The following is a 21,683-nucleotide window of genomic DNA, read 5'->3' as shown; positions in this document are numbered from 1 at the left end:
CTACAATCTTGGACACTCTGATCAGACTGAGCTCTCCATCCTCCTGTACAGGCTGATTGTAAACATCCGGACCACGCCCCCTGTGGGATTAACACACCACGTGACCAGGGCCCGTTTGGGAATTAAGTGCTCACGTGATCGGCGCTAATTAAGCAGGTTTATCAGGTAGGTGGTGCGCATGAGAGCCGAGGGTTTGGAAGCAGCCTCGGTTTGTGCGGTTCGGATGCCGCTGATCAGACGGACTGACCTGCTTTGTGCGCTCCTGCCGGGGCGAGGGTGTGAGCAGTGACCACGCCCTGTGTGACGTCACCGGCCGGCTGGGGGCTGGGTGAGGGTGAGGATGAGAGGGTGAGGGTGAGAGGATGAGGGTGGCAGGGTGAGGGAGGTACAGAGTGCTGCTGCTCCGCGGGATGATCGGTTTATTCTGAGCCGCACACACGGACCGACGCGCAGCTCCGGGACTCAGGATTAATCCATCCATCCATCCATCCATCCACTGCTGGAGGTAAGAAGCACCACAGGGGGGTTATTCCTCATTTCCGCGCTTACTGGGGGGCTGTTCTGGTACTTTTGTACTGGTTTGAGGTGGAAGCAGCTCGTGTTTGTTCTGGTTTAGTTTACAGGTGAGCGGAGACTGGTCAGGTCCCACAAATCAGTGCGTAAAACCAAAGCGCACCAGGACTTCCTCATTATAATAATAATTATACTGATATAATCATACATTTATACACATATATAGTAGAGGAATAATGTATGTACATGCTAAATATATCAATTAATACAGAGGAATATATACACGTATTAAATATATCACTATAATAATCTATATACGTGTACAGAGGAATATAAAATATACACATACTAAACACATGAACATAATAACACTATATACACATACAGTACAGAGTAATACAGTAATAAATATACACTTAAATATAATATATACACATATAATAAAAACGAATATAATATAAATACTTAATAAATAAATCAATATAATATTAGTCTATATACATATACAGTACAGATGGATATAATAATATATTTATGATAATAATAATACATATAAATGTACATATATAAATACATGTTGTAATTTTTACATCATATATTTTGGTGAATTGAAGTGCTGTGCAAAAAAACTCTCAGAATAAAAAACTTAAAGCTTTATTTTTAAATATAAAATCGTGTTTCAGAAGCTCAGACACCAGCTTCAAAGCTTCAAGCTTCAAAATCCAAACCAACTCGCAGCTGCTGCAAAAATAGTTCAGGAGGAAAGAAGAAGAACCTTGATGTTCATGTTCAGCTCAGAATCTTGAGATTAAGCTGCACTGATGTACATCAGGTCGTGTCGCAAATCAGAGCCTGAAGTGCACTGGGTAATGAAGTCCTGATTTATTGATTGAAGTGTGTTCTGGTTTCTGTGTGTGTGTGTGTGTGTGTGTGTGTGTGTGTGTGTGTGTGTGTGTGAACTTGCTTCATGTCTCAAAGAAAATCAAACCGTCCCAATAATTCATAATCCCTAAAATAAAGTGTGCAGGATAATACAGTATAATGCAGCTGTGTAGCCAAAAGTATGTGGAGCTTGTTGAAATATTAATATGCATCTTTCAGCAGGATTTTGGAGTGTGTCTGTGGAAATTTGTGCTCATTCAATAAAACACGAGTGCTTGTAAAAACGGGTGCTGGTGTTTAGGACGTCGGGCTGGTTTATTATTTCATAACGAAGGTGTTTAGTCGAGTCTGAACACTATGTGAAGTCTCCATTAATGCTGAGGGGTGCAAACACATTTTGGAACAACATCTGTGGGGATGCCGCTGCTTGTTTCAGCAAGTCAATGCCAAGCCACCTTCTGCACAAAAGCAGAGTCTCTAACTTGTACATTTCAGACATTGTTTGTGCATCCAGTCTCAGGTAGGAGTGTTTGCACCACAGGGTGCACCTCAGCTAAGTCATTATAAGACCAAATCATGTGTAGCAGATTGTCTCGTACCGTTATAGATCCTCCACATTACTGACGGGTGATCGTGATCTGTGAGGTGAAACGTTCTGTACCGTATGTCTGTTGCTCAGGGGTCCAGCTGCTGTGCTCTTTACACCAAGGCTGATCTCGTAGACTTTTTTAAGACCTGTTCGGGCCACAGAGACGCTCGTTCAGTTCTGTATTTGTGATGAATGCACGGTGTTTGGTCTCTCACGATCTCTGTTAGTTGCTTCTTCATCTCGTTGACAGCGAGTGAGCGGCTGCAGATGAACATTCCTCATCACGTCTGAGGTGTTGGTGGAGCTGGAGAACGTGAGAACCGCTGTGGGGGGACGAGGTGTCGTCGGGGCATTCCACGCCTCCGGATTCGTGATCAAAAGTTTGTGGTCACGCCCCTCGTTTACTGAGTTCAGATATTACAGCCACACCCGCTCCTCACAGGTGTGTAAATAACAAGATTTACTTCAGACTTTGTAGCAACAGTTTAGGGAAGTCCCCTCCTGCTCCAGCGTGACTGTATGCCTGGTTATGCTCAGTTTTTGTTTCAATCTGACAGAAAATGAAACGCTGTGATGATCAGATAAAACATCATGAGTTCTTCAGACGCGTCACAAACACACAGAGGTAAAAACGAGCTCATAAAAACTCGAAATTAATTTATTAGTGATGAACGTGAGAGCAGCTGATGATGCACCGGCACCACGTCCATTAAATAAACTATAATAATAATAATATAAATATAAACGTCTGGATTTAATCATCCACTTCCTTCACAGTCGACCTGAAGTCAGTAAATAAAATAAGAAGAATTTTGTACATAAATATTCAGAGCAAATAAAACCGGAGAAGAGCAAACGTATAAACAGTTTAGGGATGGAGGGGAGTGAATACTTTTTCACATCCTTCTACACTGTAGGGACAAAAGTATTGGGACACCCCATCTAATTCTTGAACTCGAGGTGGAATAAATCAATCATATCAAGGCAAATCATATGATTCTAATATTGCAGCAACAGTTTAGGGAAGGCCCTTTCATGTTCTGTTCCATCATGAGCAAGAGAAGCTCGATTTAAAAACCAGGACAGGAACATCTACTGAGGCTTTCTTGAGCAACACGGGCACAAATTCCCACACACAGACACATTTCAAAGTCTTGTGAGAAGCTTCTATCCCACTGACACTGGGATCCAGGGTTCGAATCCCCAGCACTGCTAGGCTGTCTACATACAGATCTGAATGGCTGTGTCTGTGGGGGGATGGATGGATGGATTGCATCCTGTCCAGGGTTTGTTCCTGCATTATGTCCAGTGATTCTGGGGAAACTGGACCCACAGTGACCTTGAAAATGAATGAATGAGCTCTAGTGACCTGCACAATCCCACTCAGTGCCTCTGGGATGAATCGGAATGTGGATTGTGAGCCAGGCCTTCTGGTCCTGTATCAGTTCCTGGGCACAAATTCTTACAGACGCACTTCAAAATCTTTAAGGCTGTTTAGCTGCAGATGTGGTGTGTGTGTGTGTGTGTGTGGGGGGGGGGGGGGGGTTATGGTTTTGGAATGGGACGTCCATGCTGGGGAATTCTGCTGAATACACAAGTGTGGAAAAAGTATTTAACCCCCTCCCAGATTGACTCTGTGTGTGTGTGTGTGTGTGTGTGTGTGTGTGTGTGTGAGGCAGATGGTGAGTTCTGGACCCTGTTCACCTTCTGTTCAGGGGGGTCTTTATTCATGCTGGTACACACACACTTACTCACACACACTTACTCACACACACACTCAAACACATACAGTATACACACACACTCTCAGACAAACACACATTCACACACTCACTCACACACTATATATATATATATATATATAAACACTCACACACACACACTCTCTCAGATAAACACACACACATACACACTTTCACACACACACACACACACACACACACACACACACACACACTCTCATACACACACTCTCACATACACACACTCACATACACACTCTTTGGACTCCCTGAATCTTTTTACACTATTATGTATAGTAGGTGGTAAAAGATAAAATTGTTCTTTTGGAGCTGATTGATTCTTTGATGAAGTTTGGAACACAGTAGTGAGCCACAACCCCTCAGTGCTTGTACAGAAGCTGACATGACAGAGCAGAGACAAACACACTCACACTCCGAGTTACTGCTGTAATGTTACACACACACACACACACACACACACACACACTGTTCTGAGAGGTGGATTATATAAGGTAGTGATGGTGCTGTGGATTAATGCACTCTGTTCTGTCCTTTCATGGGTAATGCGCACACACACACACACACACACACACACACACACACACTAATCCCCTCTGGGAAAGATGATTGCTTTGAGTCTCCTCAACACTACACACACACACACACACACACACACTTTCCTTCAGTACAAGCACCAAACAAAACCTGATTTATTTCCATTCATGAGATGAATCGGAACCCTGCGCCGCCTCCACACTGAGACTGAACTCCAGACGATCCTGCAGCACCTCCATCTTCTCCTGGATTTATGAGCCCAGTGTGGGATTCGAACCCCAGGAACTCGGGCAGCGCTGCACCAACATCACACCACAGCAGGTTCTGATTTGCAGCATTAACAGGATGATTTTTACCTCCGTGCTCTGATTGGCTGTGTTCCTCACCGTCTGAGTCCCGCTTCATCCTGCGCTTCTGAAACCCTCCTGCAACCTCATATCAGATATTTAGTCACGTCTTTTCCCACCCAGCAGACTAGTGGCTCATTCTGTCGGCTGCACTGTCTGCACTGCTGATTGTACCCGCTAGGTGGCGCCCAGTCGACCGGTAGCAGAGCTGAGACTCAGAGAATCCAGAACCCCGGCTACTGTGCAGTGAAGCGTGGTGGTGGTAGTGTGGTGCCGCCCTGACTCTGATGATCGGTCGTTAGTGAGGTGAGCGTGACGTCATCGGTCTGGGAGCTGCTTTGTGATGGTTGGCTGTACAGTTGGGTCAGTTTTCTTGTGTCACCCCTGATCATGCAATCCATGTTGTGATGTCATCAGTCCAGGTTATTCTTCTTAAACCTTCTCTGTTCTGGTCTCGTCCACTCGCTCAGTGGTGATCATCTTCCTCCATGGTCTCTCTCCTGGTCAGGGTTGCATTGGCTCCTTTTTTACCCTGGACAGGCAGTTGGCCAGTCGATAGCACCGCCAAGATTCAAACCCTGACCTACTGACTGACCCTGGGGGGGGGTGGGGGGTGGGATGAATACTTTTTCATGCTGTGGATTTCAGGAGCGTTTGGAGTCGCTGCACCTTCTCTACCTAATTTTTTTGATCCTGAGTGGACGGGTGGGATGAAAGCCTGCACCCCCCCTTGTTATTGGATTAGATTAGACCCCCCCACACACCCCCCACCTACTGCTCACTGTAATTAGTGGAGATAGCAGCTGGTTCGTCCGTCTTCACGATCGTCCATCAGCATCTAACGGCGTCCACTTAAGTAATCACACCCCCAACACACACACACACACACACACACACAACACAAACACACACCCAACACACACACACACAACACACACACACACGCACACTGTCACTGGAGTGGGGGGGGCGTGGCTCCTTGCTAACAGAATAATCAGAATTCTGAGGATCACACGATTTGTTTGATGTATGATACACTATACGAGCAAAAGTATGTAGACACCCACCTTTCAGCGCTTTTCACATGATTTTGGACTGTGTCTGTGGGGCTGCTGACTGACAGGGCCTGGCTCACAGTCAGCATTCCATTCCATCCCAAAAGTTCTCCAGTGAGGTTGATCTAATCGAACCGTGGTCCTTCCTCATGAAGCTCAGGTTGTTTTTCAAGTTTAGAGAGAGAATAAATCCTGTCCTACCAGCTCTGGGGCAGCAGTTTGGGGAAGGACCTTCTCTGGTGCACAGATTAATGCTCATAAAGACACAGTTTATTAAGTTCAGTCCTGATTCATTTCCAGTGAACTTTACAATAACAAGTGAAACCAGAAGGTCTCGTCTCCCACAGATACACTCCAAAATCCTGTGGTTTTCTAATAATCAGGTGTCCACGTACTTTCGGCTGTATAGTGTGAGCACTGAGAAGATGAAATAAAAAGCGTTTCTGTGTGAGGAGCGTTTCGTTTTAGACGTTTCAGGTTTAAGGGATAAAAATACATCTGAGCAGCTTCCACGAGCTGCAGGAACACCAGGAACCGCTCCAGCTCTGCTGACGTTCTCCTCAAGTACCAAAATATCACCGGCACTCACACACGGGCACAGAGCTGCTCACATGGAATATCTGCTTCCTGTTGGGTTCTGTTCTGGGTGGGGGGTGTTTTTGGGTTGTAATGTGCAGGTTCTCTCAGACCTGATGGTTCCATCATGTTCACACCAAGATCAGAGTAAATGTACAGCGAAAAAAAACCCACAATCTGTTTTATCCCACATTTTCAATAGAACACAGGTCTGGACTGCAGGCAGGTCAGTCTAGCACCCTGCAGCACTCTCTGATTACACAGCCGTAATGATGTAGCACCTGTGGAAGGTGGCGCTTGAATGGCGCTCTCACAGATACAGGGATTCCTTGTTCCTGTTGCAGTAGCGGCTCCTGCTGGCCGGTCGAGGTACCTGCACTGGTGATGGTTGATTCACAGATAGCAGAGCGTGACCGTGTGTACATGATACTGCTCTCTGTGAGACGGGGAATTGGATACGACTAGATTAAGAGGACAAAGAGAAAATATAAATAAGTCACATATTACAGTTCATATAGTGGTTGAGCTCTTTCCATGCTTGCGGTGTTTTAGGTTTGAATCTCACTGACACTGTTATGAAGGTAATAAGTTGATGGTGTCTCCTCTCTGTGCAGCTCGGCTCTCTGAGGTTTGAGCCAACATGGCGGACGACGACATGAGGAACGAATTAACCAACCTGCAGGAGAGGGCGGATCAGCTGGGCGACGAGGTGAGAGCGTCCAGTAACGACCCGCCTCAGAAACACACATCACACCTGCACACATTCTGCACATGGTCAAAAGTATCTGGATACCTGAGCATCATATCATTTTCTTTATATGATTGATTTATTACAGCTGTTAGAAACTGTTGTGGCTGAAACACATGAATTCAGTCATTAGACGGGTGTCCACTTACTTTTGACCACAAAGTAAAGCCTTCCAGAACTCTCACCCCTTCGACGCTCGTCTCTCAGCCGCCGCCTCTTTACTCTACATTTCTATTCTACATTTCTATTCTACACGTCGATGCTGCTCCTCCTCTGCTCCTCCTCTGCTCCTGTACTGGAGGTGAAATCTAACGATCGGGGGTCTGATTTCAGTCTGAGAGCCGCTGAAACGTCCACCAGACCCAAACTGATATTAATATTTTATATATTTATTTACGTTCCTCCATTAACTGCAGGATAACGGACGGAAATGAAACACGATCACGCCGCTCCTGACACCCGGCGGGCAGAAAATGAGCCTCCACGTGGGGGGTGAAAAACCCCCCGAAAATGTGCTGGAGGAGCAGAAATCAAATCAACTGAAGCTTTAAAGTTTTACGTTTCCGTCCAAAAACTTACTGATCAGGATGAGCTCCAGCTGCTGACGTCTCTGTGTCCGTAGAACTGTACACTGTTAGTACAGGATACACTGGAAAAGCCTTGAAGTGTCACTTAATCAGAACTACCAATCAGAAGCTGCAGGGACTCTGATGTCAGTAATCACGACCTGCTGTGAAGCGTGCTGGCGGTAGCGTTTTGCTCTGTTGCTGTTTTGCTGACAGTCGACAGGCGAGACATCGCAGAATGTTCACCGGATAGTTCAGCAGAGCAGTGACTCAAAACGAGCCCCAGAAAGAAGGAGACAGACAAAATATAATATACAGCCAAAAGTATGTGGACGCCCCGTATCAAAACCACGGGCGTGAGTGCAGCGGCGCCCCCGTTATACTGTCTGCATTATCCTGAAGGGTTCCAGAGTCCATGTGGTTCTGTTGTTTACATGTTCTCTGTGTGTTCAGGTTTGTTTAATGATGTTTGGGACTGTAGACGGTGAAATCGATTCATTCTTTGTTCTATACGGTTGTGTGTTTGTATTTTTTCTACTGTTTCACATACTGTGTGTGTGTGTGTGTGTGTGTGTGTTGCAGTCGTTGGAGAGCACACGGCGTATGCTGCAACTGGTCGAGGAGGTAAGAACACACACACACACACACACAGGCTCTGTGTGCTCACTGTAGGAGCTTTAAACAGTGGGCAGGAGATGCATGGGGACTCTGACTGGCACAGAAGGGTTGAGTGAACTATGTTGTGATGATTCAGCTCATCACCAGGATTAAAATCATCTGATCCACACACACACACACACACATGTTCTCTGTCATCAATGAGTCTCGGTCGCCCAACAACCTGTCAGCAGTTGATGGCTCGTCCCTCCTCAGACCGCTGTGTGTGGGGACTCACCACGCCCATCTGTGGGTAACACGGGCACAGATTTTGCACTGAGGCTGAATATGCCGAGTGTGCAGGGGTGTGTTGAGCTCGTTAGTGGAGAGTCTCTGGAGCTGGTTATTGCAGGAGAATGAAGTTACAGCTCGTATGTACGCAGAGACGTTTTACTCCGTCCTGATGACATGAATCGTCTGCTGTATTCAGGTCACTGGAGCTTTAAAGAGCCCGGGGAAGGGGGGGGGGGTGTATATATACACACACACACACACTGTACACACATTAGACACACACACATATTACACAAACACACACATACATTACACATACACACACACATTATACACACACATTCTACACACACACACACGTGAACAGATGCAGTGCTGCTGTTTATGACACTAATCTAATTTCAGCTTGATGCTCTGCATCACCACACTGTGACAACACACACACACACACACACACAGTCTTAATATAATTTACTTACACACACACACACACACACATACACAGTCTTAATATTTTTTTATTTATTTTTTATTTAACCAGGAAATTAATCTCACTGAGATTTACAATCTCATTTGCAGGAGAGTCCTGGCCAAGATAAGCAGCAACATAGTACATAGTTACACTTACACAAACAACATACGACAAACATGAATACATAATATAGACAATACAATGCTCATTTAAAACAATTACAAACCGTTTTACCTATGTCTATATTCAAAAACATGTTTTTAAAATAACTTAAATTCACCAAATCCTGCAATTTTAAAACATTCTGCAGTGTATTCCAGTCTGATGGTGCAGCATGATTAAAAGCCTGTTTCCCTAATTTCGTACGTGCCAAGGGGACCTTAAGAAGATACAGAATATAATTTACTTACACACACACACACACACACATACACAGTCTTAATATCATTTACTTACACACACACACACATTATACACACATGAACAATCGGCTGCTTTATTATCCCCCCCACACACAGATACACACACACACATTATACACACATGAACGACCGCTGCTGCTTCATTACCCATCATACACACACCCAGCATACACACACACACGTAACATTAGATGACACTGTTCCCTTCTCAAGCATCACCTGGCAGAAAGAGGAAATGACATCAGAGAGACGGTGGCTAATAAACAGTGTGTAATAAACGTGTGTGTTTGTGGTCCTTCCCCATTGTGTTTGTGTTTGTTCTCTCTCAGAGTAAAGATGCAGGAATCAGAACTCTGGTGATGCTGGATGAGCAGGGAGGTGAGTTACAGCATCACAGACATCAGTCATTTATACCAGGACAGCCGTACCTGACATCACCCCCCCCCCCCCACCCCCGACACATGTGCAGTAGTGAACCGCTTCTTTTCACCTGCACCAGAGAGTCACGCACTGCTCTCCGTTATTCACTGTCTCTGTGCAGCGCCTCGAGCAGCCAGCAGAGGCCGCAATCGCAGCAGCGATGAGGAATCCCTTCAAGCTGTCATGTGACTGTATCACATGTTATTACAGACGTCAGTCCTCCAGGGGGCGCTAGATTTACCCACAAACCAGAACGATCTGCACACGCTTCTGTTCAAGACAGAACGTAGATCTGATGAAGTGGCATGAACCTGAGAACTGAAGAACCTTCCACCACGTTAATCACGTCCCTCCTCTTTCTCTTTTTACCTGAAATCAGAACAACTGGAGCGTATTGAGGAGGGCATGGATCAGATCAACAAGGACATGAAGGAGGCAGAGAAGAACCTGACTGATTTGGGGAACCTCTGTGGTATCTGTCCGTGTCCCTGTAACAAGTACGTCCATCTTCATCAGTTTTATTATTTTAGTGTTTAATTAATATAAAACACAGATGTTTTTATCTTCATATGATTAATAATCAATTAAATATGGGACGCCCAGGTGAACAGCAGTCTTATGTGCAGCCACACAGACCGACCCGGCTGCGTCTTATTTTTAAACATTCTCACGTTATAGATAAGGTGTTTGTGACGTGCATTAGAACCCCCACTGAATCTCTCTGTGTCCCTCAGGCTGAAGGAGCGAGGACAGTCCTGGGGAAACAATCAGGATGGCGTCGTGTCCAGCCAGCCGGCGCGTGTGATGGACGAACGTGAACAAATGGCCATCAGTGGAGGATTCATCCGCAGGTCTATATAGATTAATCTATAGATCACACACACACACACACACACACACACACTTAATAAACACACGATATAAACCTGAATCACTGGACACCATCACCAGACTTTAAAGGATCCGGGTCGCTTTACCTGAACGTACACACTGACCACGGTGTTTATGTTCATGACCCCAAACCATCCAGTGTAAGTGCACACGTATAAATGTGTGTGTGTGTGTGTGTGTGTGTGTCCAGGGTAACGAACGATGCTCGGGAGAACGAGATGGATGAGAATCTGGAGCAGGTCGGCAGCATCATCGGGAATCTGCGTCACATGGCCCTGGACATGGGCAACGAGATCGACACCCAGAATCGGCAGATCGACCGGATCATGGAAATGGTGAAGAGCATCCGAATGATTTACAATCAATTAATAATATATAGAGAGAATAAGGATGTATATACACATTACAATATCATTATTATATATACACATCAAAATATAAGTATTATATATACTAATTAACATGTAATTACACATAGTACATACAAATTTTATATATGTAGTCATTAAAATATAATTATTTGTTTACACACATTAAAATGTTATTATTATGTATACACATCAAAATTTAAGTATTATATATACTCACTTTATTAACCGCTTATCCAGTTGGGGGGGCACACAGTAACACCCTGGAAGGGGCGCCAGTCCATCTCAGGGCAGACACACACACACACACACACACACACACCTATAGGGCAATTCAGTGTCTCCAGTTAACCTGACTGCATGTTTTTGTGCTGTGGGAGGAAACCGGCGATAGAGAAAAATAATTGTATATACATATATACATATATACAGATTAAAATTAAATAATATATTATTGGTATTTTGTGTTTTTCAGGCTGATTCCAACAAAACCAGGATTGATGAAGCGAACCAGCGCGCAACAAAAATGTTGGGAAGTGGATAAAAGAAATGATCATTTTATTCTCTCTGTTACACCCGTCTGTGTGTTTCCTCTCTATAATCATAATCTGTAGATACACACACACACACACACACACACACACACACACACACTTGCTGTAAACATTGTCGTTGTGTGTCTTGTCTGTCTGTACTGTTGGTCCTGATGGTTCTTTATGAACTACTTAACTCAGTGAATCATGTAAGTGAATCGTGTGAATTGATTTCCAAGCACAAACGAATCAATGGTTTTGATCACCACAGTAAAATAAGCACAATAATATTCCACATCCTGATCTACTCAGTGTTTTATATACTTATAACATTCCACACACACTTAATGTGTCTCTGCAGTACTCGTTTAGCATCAGTGAATATAAACACACACACACTGTCGAATAAAACTTGTCACTGTTAGCATTAGCACAGTAGCTACAGCACTGCAGCTTCAGACAAAATTCATGTAGAACTTCTAATGTGATGAAATCATCATTAAATTCTCTGTTATTTATTTCAGAGCAGCAGAATGATTCTAAATAAGCCATAATAACTGTAACTGCACAGGAATAAGTGTAGTTTACAGCTAGCATAGCATCCGTTAGCATTAGCATAGCAGCCCTGACAGTGCTCATAATGTGTCACTCATCAGTTTCTCAGGTCTGTAGAGTTTATTATAGAAATTCTCCTCAATTCTCTGTTCATTTGATCCAGAATTCAAATCTGTACGATCAGAATCACCATTTTAAATGTGAAGTTCTGAAGAATTGAATCAGTAAATGAAGCTCATGGTATATAATAATGTAAATACACTCCAGTTCCTGTCCACACTTTAAACTGTGTGTATATAAAATAGTGCTGATGATGTCTCGTTTACTTTTTGTTTTATCTTTTTATATTTAAATTAAAATAGATGAAATGTAAGTGTAGATGATCATGCTGCTTCCAGTCTCCATGTTTCTCTCTCTCTCTCTGTCTATCTGTATAAACTGCTGGGATTCAAACTTTTTTAGCAAAGCTTCTCTAACTGCTGATAAATGACCATGAAATAATAAAAATAGATAAAATATAAGCAATAAAAGCCTTGTGTTTCTGCTGTTCATTATTAAATACATTCTCAATCCTGAGTATATTATAGATTAGTATATATTACACGTTGAGACATTTAGAATCTGTGATGTGTTTATTCTCAAATTCGCACAGATCAACTTCATTGTAGTTTGTAAACAGAAACATATTTAGAATGTGATGCCTGTAAGACACTTCAAAAAGTTCGGGACGGGGGCAAAATATGAGAGAAAAGTTGAAGTTCCAGTGTTTCGAGACGTTCCAAAATGAGCAGGTGAAGGAATAATGACTGGGTGTAAAAGGAGCTCATCCCAAAGTCCAGCACTCCATGTTAATAATAATAATAATAAAATAATAATAAAATGATAATAAAATAATAATAATAATAAATGAATGTGAAGAGTTTTTGAGGGAAATGAAGAGGAGATTAATTTGATTTCAGGATGTTTTATAGTGATTAGATTCACTACTTCTAAATAAACCAGCTGCCAGTTCCTCTCGGCACCTAACAGCATAAACTACATTACTCTTGTGTCGGGGACCCGGTCCTTAGGGAGAACTACTGTAGTTTGTGGAGTGACATGTTTTGGGTTTAACACTTTATCATTCCTTATTTATGACTGTAGACCATAACATTGCTTTTAGATTTTAAGTGCACATTAAAAATCCCGAGATTACTTGGAAAAATCCCAAAATCCCAAGAAGTGACCACACCGTCCACATGTAAGGGTCCGAATACTTTCTAAGTGCCTGTGGCGCATGCGTAACTGTGATGGGTTTGTTTGAAAATAGCGCATGCGCATGGGGGATGCTTGAGCGTGGATATGACGCATGCGCATTAGTGTTGATAGCGAGCCGTGTACATGGCGGCTGTTTGAGTTGCAGTGAGCGGGTCCGTTAGTGACACTCAACTTAGTTTCATTATTATAATAATTAATATTATATTTAATGATCACACACACAGAGACAGACTCAGATCTCCTGATTTATATGGACTCATGCAGATTATGACACAGAAAGCACCGCAGCTGAAGTCGCGTTTGATTTATTCCTGATTTAGTACACAGGTAAGCTAAATGCTAACGGTCTGACTGGATACACCTGGATTAAACGGTCCTGATTACACATATCATTCAGCCCTCATATAATCACATGTAGATATTTAATCCCACAGTGTTCTGCTTAGTTACAGTCTTTATTTAACTGTCCTTTCATCTGCCTCAGTGACGTTTAGCTTCATGCTAAGCTAACTGTACCATACACCTCGCCTTGCTTTAGCATTAGCACGTTAGCACGAGTGCAGCTTCATTTTCACGTCACATTGTCACTTTTAAACACAACATGCATTATTTTAATTGATCTAAACCTATTACAAATACATAAACACGTAATGAACACAGTTTAAACAGGTTGATGATGAGAGTTTGTGGTAATTCGGGTGCTGCACTGGAACCATGTGCACCAGCAGGGCTGGACGGTACACCGGTATCAGAGTCTGATAAAGGTTATCGATCACTTTATTAGGAACACCTGTGACCTGATTGCTCACAGTTAGATTATATAGACTCTAGTCTTGAGATCTAGTCCTATTAAGCATCAGAATGAAGATGTGATGTCACTTCTGGTTCCTCTCCTGTCAGACCAGATCTCGCTGTTTACCTGCAGGTCCCTTCACAGGCTGAATGGTTTGGAATGCTCCTCACAGTCGTGTATTACCTGTGTGTGTTTCAGTGAAGATGCGTGACCTGGCGGCTCAGGTCACCAGTGGGTTTCTGCGCTTCCCTGCAGTGACCGTCGACGCTTTGGGAGAGGATGAAGTGACGCTGGACTCGGTGCTTCATGGGAAATTTACTGCCGGTGAGTCTTTGATTTCCTTCGGGATCAATAAAGTATTTGTCTGTCTGCATTGTGAGCTACAGTTGTACCAGCTCGAACCCTGTTCCCCTGAATTCTGCTGAGGTAAACAGTAAAAAGCACAACGGTAAGAGACGTCTATTGTCGGGTTTAATCGTAGAAACTCAGTGGCGAGTGTTGGATGATGAAATTCTTCTCAGTTTGTGGTGTTGTGTTGTGTTGTCGTGCAGGTCGGAGTGTCCTGGCATGGCTGGCGTGCGGCCCTCACCTGGAGGTGGTCCACGCGGCCACGGGCGAGCGCTTCTCGGCGTATCGGTTCGGCGGCGTGACGGATCACGTGCAGCCCTCGGTCACGGCGGTGAAGGAGTTCGGCTGGCTGAAGCGCAGCGGGCTGCTGGTGGGCCTGCAGGAGGACGAGAGCAGCATGCTGTGCCTGTACGACCTGGGCATCTCGCGGGTCATCAAAGCCGTCGTCATACCCAACAGGGTACCGGGCTTTTGTTCAGTGCCTGTGGTGTTAGAAGCCGTACCTGGCAGGTAGCGCGATTCTGATCAGATCTGCCTCTCCTCTTCCTCAGATCACCGCCATCGAGCCGCTGGTGAGTTACGGCGGAGCCAGCGCCCACACGCAGCACCTGCACCAGAGCCTGCGCTGGTTCTTCGGCGTGGTTGCCGTGGTGACGGACCTGGGCCACGTGCTCCTGGTGGATCTGTGTCTGGACGATTTCTCCTGCACGCAGACCGAGCTGGAGGCTTCAGGTCAGCGGATAACTCTGTACATTCAGGCTAACTATTAAGTGCTGAGGGCCTTCCCTAGGGGCCCAACAATGTCCGCATAGCAGTGGTGGGACTTGATCTAGAGAACTTCTGATTGCTAGTCTGTTTCTGATTCTGGAGCCTTGTTTACTTACGTTATGAATTTTCAGCCAATCAGATTAAAGCAAGATCTCTCTTCTGCCTAGCAACATCACCTGATTGGTCAACGTCAAACATAATCTGTTCAGTGCTGCTTTTTCCAGTTTAGTCCTCTCCATTTCCCTAATGCTATCCTCGGCCGCTTGCCCACCAGCCCCGCCCTGGCCGAGGAGTGTTGCAGACTAGCACCTCCCCAAGCCGTGCTTTCCCACCTCCCCCAGACACGCCCAGTCGTATCTGTGGTCTCCCAACTGAACATGAATGCTAGTGTGTGATTGGTGGATGTACTCTAAGCCCCGCCCCTTGTTCTTTCCCCGCTCTTCAGATCTGGAGGTGGTGAATAAATCTCCGGGTGATATCCCCCGTCTGAGGGAGGGCGTCACCCAGCAGGGGCGACACCTGTGCCTCCAGCTCTGCACTCCTACAGGAACCGGGGTGTCGGCGCTGCGGTTCGTCAGCCGCACCAACCAGCTGGCGGTGGGCTTCACCGACGGCGTCCTGCAGCTCTGGAACATGAAGACGCTGAAGAGAGAGTGAGCGGGGCCTCCTAAACCAGAGAAACCAGTACAAACGTCCAGTTCACATCTACACCTCACACAGTTTACCTGCTACCTATAAATATACATCAGAATAAATGATGTTCTGATTGGTCGAGACGATTCCACACAGCGAGTGTCGATCACACACACAAGCTCTCAGGAACGAGTGGAACGTTCACTGAACCACTAATATTCCCCAGTCAGGAGCAGCACACGAGATCTCACAACCTGCTCTCAGATTTATGATCAGGAAGCTCAGAGCGGGACGACCTGAAAGCAGCAGGAACAACAGTCACATCGAGAGCAATGGTTTACGTTAGTGCATCAGCATTTCGACCAATCAGAATAAACAAAAAAGAAGCGTGTGTGTGTGTATGTGTGATCCCACTGTGAAGTACGGTGGTGGGAGCATCATGATATGGAGCTGCAAATGTGGAATTCAGTCTCACTGTGGACGCGGTGTTGCTGTGATTCTCAGCAGGGTTCCGATTCCACTCAGAAGAATGTCGGTCATCGTGAGTGGAAGTAAATCGGGTTTAGTTTGAAGAGAGGATGCAGATGTGAACTGGGTGCTTGTACTGGAAGTGGTTTCACCTGACTGGTGCTGGTGTTACTTTCATCACCCCGTGCACTGACGGACTGACCCGTTGTTACAGGTACCACGCCCAGCTGGAGGGCGGCCGGGTCCCCGTTCACGCCTTCACCTTTCAGGAGCCTGAAAACGACCCGAGGAACTGCTGCTACCTGTGGGCCGTGCAGTCGGCGCAGGATCTGTGAGTAACACCGCGTTCACCGACCCCAAATCTTCAGACCTAGGGTGAGATGATGCTCTGGCTGAGGGGTTATACCTGTACTGTCTGATGTGTTGCAGTGAGGGGGACGTGGTCAGCCTCCATCTGCTGCAGCTAGCTTTTGGAGAGAGGAAGTGTTCGGCCTCGGGGAGAATCATCTACGAGGTAAACCCATCATCGTGATCTCAATAAATCCTCACGTAAAGGATGAAAAGGGTGCACAAGAAGTGGGTGCGCTGTAGGGGGCGCTGTGTAACCCTGTTCCTCATGACGGTGTGTGATGAGTGCAGTGTGGTGGGTGCACTGTAGGGGGCGCTGTGTAACCCTGTTCCTCATGGTGGTGTGTGATGAGAGTGCAGTGTGGTGGGTGCACTGTAGGGGGCGCTGTGTAACCCTGTTCCTCATGGCGGTGTGTGATGAGAGTGCAGTGTGGTGGGTGCACTGTAGGGGGCGCTGTGTAACCCTGTTCCTCATGGTGGTGTGTGATGAGAGTGCAGTGTGGTGGGTGCACTGTAGGGGGCGCTGTGTAACCCTGTTCCTCATGGCGGTGTGTGATGAGAGTGCAGTGTGGTGGGTGCACTGTAGGGGGCGCTGTGTAACCCTGTTCCTCATGACGGTGTGTGATGAGAGTGCAGTGTGGTGGGTGTACTGTAGGGGGCGCTGTGTAACCCTGTTCCTCATGGCGGTGTGTGATGAGAGTGCAGTGTGGTGGGTGCACTGTAGGGGGCGCTGTGTAACCCTGTTCCTCATGACGGTGTGTGATGAGAGTGCAGTGTGGTGGGTGCACTGTAGGGGGCGCTGTGTAACCCTGTTCCTCATGGTGGTGTGTGATGAGAGTGCAGTGTGGTGGGTGTACTGTAGGGGGCGCTGTGTAACCCTGTTCCTCATGACGGTGTGTGATGAGAGTGCAGTGTGGTGGGTGCACTGTAGGGGGCGCTGTGTAACCCTGTTCCTCATGACGGTGTGTGATGAGTGCAGTGTGGTGGGTGTACTGTAGGGGGCGCTGTGTAACCCTGTTCCTCATGACGGTGTGTGATGAGAGTGCAGTGTGGTGGGTGCACTGTAGGGGGCGCTGTGTAACCCTGTTCCTCATGGTGGTGTGTGATGAGAGTGCAGTGTGGTGGGTGCACTGTAGGGGGCGCTGTGTAACCCTGTTCCTCATGACGGTGTGTGATGAGAGTGCAGTGTGGTGGGTGCACTGTAGGGGGCGCTGTGTAACCCTGTTCCTCATGACGGTGTGTGATGAGAGTGCAGTGTGGTGGGTGTACTGTAGGGGGCGCTGTGTAACCCTGTTCCTCATGGTGGTGTGTGATGAGAGTGCAGTGTGGTGGGTGCACTGTAGGGGGCGCTGTGTAACCCTGTTCCTCATGGCGGTGTGTGATGAGAGTGCAGTGTGGTGGGTGCACTGTAGGGGGCGCTGTGTAACCCTGTTCCTCATGGTGGTGTGTGATGAGAGTGCAGTGTGGTGGGTGTACTGTAGGGGGCGCTGTGTAACCCTGTTCCTCATGACGGTGTGTGATGAGAGTGCAGTGTGGTGGGTGCACTGTAGGGGGCGCTGTGTAACCCTGTTCCTCATGGTGGTGTGTGATGAGAGTGCAGTGTGGTGGGTGTACTGTAGGGGGCGCTGTGTAACCCTGTTCCTCATGGCGGTGTGTGATGAGAGTGCAGTGTGGTGGGTGTACTGTAGGGGGCGCTGTGTAACCCTGTTCCTCATGGTGGTGTGTGATGAGAGTGCAGTGTGGTGGGTGTACTGTAGGGGGCGCTGTGTAACCCTGTTCCTCATGGCGGTGTGTGATGAGAGTGCAGTGTGGTGGGTGCACTGTAGGGGGCGCTGTGTAACCCTGTTCCTCATGGCGGTGTGTGATGAGAGTGCAGTGTGGTGGGTGCACTGTAGGGGGCGCTGTGTAACCCTGTTCCTCATGACGGTGTGTGATGAGAGTGCAGTGTGGTGGGTGTACTGTAGGGGGCGCTGTGTAACCCTGTTCCTCATGGCGGTGTGTGATGAGAGTGCAGTGTGGTGGGTGCACTGTAGGGGGCGCTGTGTAACCCTGTTCCTCATGGCGGTGTGTGATGAGAGTGCAGTGTGGTGGGTGCACTGTAGGGGGCGCTGTGTAACCCTGTTCCTCATGGTGGTGTGTGATGAGAGTGCAGTGTGGTGGGTGTACTGTAGGGGGCGCTGTGTAACCCTGTTCCTCATGACGGTGTGTGATGAGAGTGCAGTGTGGTGGGTGCACTGTAGGGGGCGCTGTGTAACCCTGTTCCTCATGGTGGTGTGTGATGAGAGTGCAGTGTGGTGGGTGTACTGTAGGGGGCGCTGTGTAACCCTGTTCCTCATGGCGGTGTGTGATGAGAGTGCAGTGTGGTGGGTGTACTGTAGGGGGCGCTGTGTAACCCTGTTCCTCATGGTGGTGTGTGATGAGAGTGCAGTGTGGTGGGTGCACTGTAGGGGGCGCTGTGTAACCCTGTTCCTCATGGTGGTGTGTGATGAGAGTGCAGTGTGGTGGGTGTACTGTAGGGGGCGCTGTGTAACCCTGTTCCTCATGGTGGTGTGTGATGAGAGTGCAGTGTGGTGGGTGTACTGTAGGGGGCGCTGTGTAACCCTGTTCCTCATGGCGGTGTGTGATGAGAGTGCAGTGTGGTGGGTGCACTGTAGGGGGCGCTGTGTAACCCTGTTCCTCATGGCGGTGTGTGATGAGAGTGCAGTGTGGTGGGTGCACTGTAGGGGGCGCTGTGTAACCCTGTTCCTCATGGTGGTGTGTGATGAGAGTGCAGTGTGGTGGGTGTACTGTAGGGGGCGCTGTGTAACCCTGTTCCTCATGGCGGTGTGTGATGAGAGTGCAGTGTGGTGGGTGCACTGTAGGGGGCGCTGTGTAACCCTGTTCCTCATGACGGTGTGTGATGAGTGCAGTGTGGTGGGTGCACTGTAGGGGGCGCTGTGTAACCCTGTTCCTCATGACGGTGTGTGATGAGTGCAGTGTGGTGGGTGCACTGTAGGGGGCGCTGTGTAACCCTGTTCCTCATGGCGGTGTGTGATGAGAGTGCAGTGTGGTGGGTGCACTGTAGGGGGCGCTGTGTAACCCTGTTCCTCATGACGGTGTGTGATGAGAGTGCAGTGTGGTGGGTGCACTGTAGGGGGCGCTGTGTAACCCTGTTCCTCATGGTGGTGTGTGATGAGAGTGCAGTGTGGTGGGTGTACTGTAGGGGGCGCTGTGTAACCCTGTTCCTCATGACGGTGTGTGATGAGAGTGCAGTGTGGTGGGTGCACTGTAGGGGGCGCTGTGTAACCCTGTTCCTCATGACGGTGTGTGATGAGAGTGCAGTGTGGTGGGTGCACTGTAGGGGGCGCTGTGTAACCCTGTTCCTCATGGCGGTGTGTGATGAGAGTGCAGTGTGGTGGGTGTACTGTAGGGGGCGCTGTGTAACCCTGTTCCTCATGGCGGTGTGTGATGAGAGTGCAGTGTGGTGGGTGTACTGTAGGGGGCGCTGTGTAACCCTGTTCCTCATGGCGGTGTGTGATGAGAGTGCAGTGTGGTGGGTGTACTGTAGGGGGCGCTGTGTAACCCTGTTCCTCATGACGGTGTGTGATGAGAGTGCAGTGTGGTGGGTGCACTGTAGGGGGCGCTGTGTAACCCTGTTCCTCATGGTGGTGTGTGATGAGAGTGCAGTGTGGTGGGTGTACTGTAGGGGGCGCTGTGTAACCCTGTTCCTCATGGCGGTGTGTGATGAGAGTGCAGTGTGGTGGGTGCACTGTAGGGGGCGCTGTGTAACCCTGTTCCTCATGGCGGTGTGTGATGAGAGTGCAGTGTGGTGGGTGCACTGTAGGGGGCGCTGTGTAACCCTGTTCCTCATGGTGGTGTGTGATGAGAGTGCAGTGTGGTGGGTGTACTGTAGGGGGCGCTGTGTAACCCTGTTCCTCATGACGGTGTGTGATGAGAGTGCAGTGTGGTGGGTGCACTGTAGGGGGCGCTGTGTAACCCTGTTCCTCATGGCGGTGTGTGATGAGAGTGCAGTGTGGTGGGTGCACTGTAGGGGGTGCTGTGTAACCCTGTTCCTCATGGCGGTGTGTGATGAGAGTGCAGTGTGGTGGGTGCACTGTAGGGGGCGCTGTGTAACCCTGTTCCTCATGGTGGTGTGTGATGAGAGTGCAGTGTGGTGGGTGCACTGTAGGGGGCGCTGTGTAACCCTGTTCCTCATGACGGTGTGTGATGAGAGTGCAGTGTGGTGGGTGCACTGTAGGGGGCGCTGTGTAACCCTGTTCCTCATGGTGGTGTGTGATGAGAGTGCAGTGTGGTGGGTGCACTGTAGGGGGCGCTGTGTAACCCTGTTCCTCATGGTGGTGTGTGATGAGAGTGCAGTGTGGTGGGTGTACTGTAGGGGGCGCTGTGTAACCCTGTTCCTCATGACGGTGTGTGATGAGTGCAGTGTGGTGGGTGCACTGTAGGGGGCGCTGTGTAACCCTGTTCCTCATGGCGGTGTGTGATGAGAGTGCAGTGTGGTGGGTGCACTGTAGGGGGCGCTGTGTAACCCTGTTCCTCATGACGGTGTGTGATGAGAGTGCAGTGTGGTGGGTGCACTGTAGGGGGCGCTGTGTAACCCTGTTCCTCATGGTGGTGTGTGATGAGAGTGCAGTGTGGTGGGTGTACTGTAGGGGGCGCTGTGTAACCCTGTTCCTCATGACGGTGTGTGATGAGAGTGCAGTGTGGTGGGTGCACTGTAGGGGGCGCTGTGTAACCCTGTTCCTCATGGCGGTGTGTGATGAGAGTGCAGTGTGGTGGGTGTACTGTAGGGGGCGCTGTGTAACCCTGTTCCTCATGGTGGTGTGTGATGAGAGTGCAGTGTGGTGGGTGTACTGTAGGGGGCGCTGTGTAACCCTGTTCCTCATGACGGTGTGTGATGAGAGTGCAGTGTGGTGGGTGCACTGTAGGGGGCGCTGTGTAACCCT

General features: G+C 47.9%; 2 protein-coding genes across 4 annotated transcripts in view; both read left to right on the top strand.

Moving 5' to 3' along the window:
- Nucleotides 1–416: 416 nt before the first annotated feature.
- On the top strand, nt 417–11,803 carry snap25b (synaptosome associated protein 25b). Its single transcript, XM_063007402.1, has 8 exons — nt 417–505; nt 6,874–6,968; nt 8,156–8,197; nt 9,688–9,736; nt 10,158–10,275; nt 10,513–10,629; nt 10,860–11,004; nt 11,513–11,803. Exons 2-8 carry the CDS (start codon nt 6,900–6,902, stop codon nt 11,579–11,581), a joined length of 609 nt encoding a protein of 202 aa, XP_062863472.1. The 5' UTR covers nt 417–505; nt 6,874–6,899; the 3' UTR covers nt 11,582–11,803.
- A 2,574-nt stretch (nt 11,804–14,377) lies between these two features.
- ahctf1 (AT hook containing transcription factor 1) overlaps nt 14,378–21,683 on the top strand; it is a 29,051-nt gene continuing 21,745 nt past the window's right edge. For all 3 annotated transcript variants that reach the window (XM_063006836.1, XM_063006837.1, XM_063006835.1), the window contains exons 1-6: nt 14,378–14,499; nt 14,727–14,983; nt 15,075–15,255; nt 15,737–15,944; nt 16,607–16,723; nt 16,822–16,906. In XM_063006836.1, the coding sequence (XP_062862906.1) occupies nt 14,379–14,499; nt 14,727–14,983; nt 15,075–15,255; nt 15,737–15,944; nt 16,607–16,723; nt 16,822–16,906 (969 nt within the window). In that variant the 5' untranslated portion in view covers nt 14,378. The remainder of the gene's footprint in view (nt 14,500–14,726; nt 14,984–15,074; nt 15,256–15,736; nt 15,945–16,606; nt 16,724–16,821; nt 16,907–21,683) is intronic.

The sequence above is a fragment of the Trichomycterus rosablanca genome, chromosome 13 (assembly GCF_030014385.1).
Source record: "Trichomycterus rosablanca isolate fTriRos1 chromosome 13, fTriRos1.hap1, whole genome shotgun sequence".
Taxonomy (NCBI): domain Eukaryota; kingdom Metazoa; phylum Chordata; class Actinopteri; order Siluriformes; family Trichomycteridae; genus Trichomycterus; species Trichomycterus rosablanca.
This window is presented reverse-complemented; position numbering and strand designations above follow the sequence as displayed.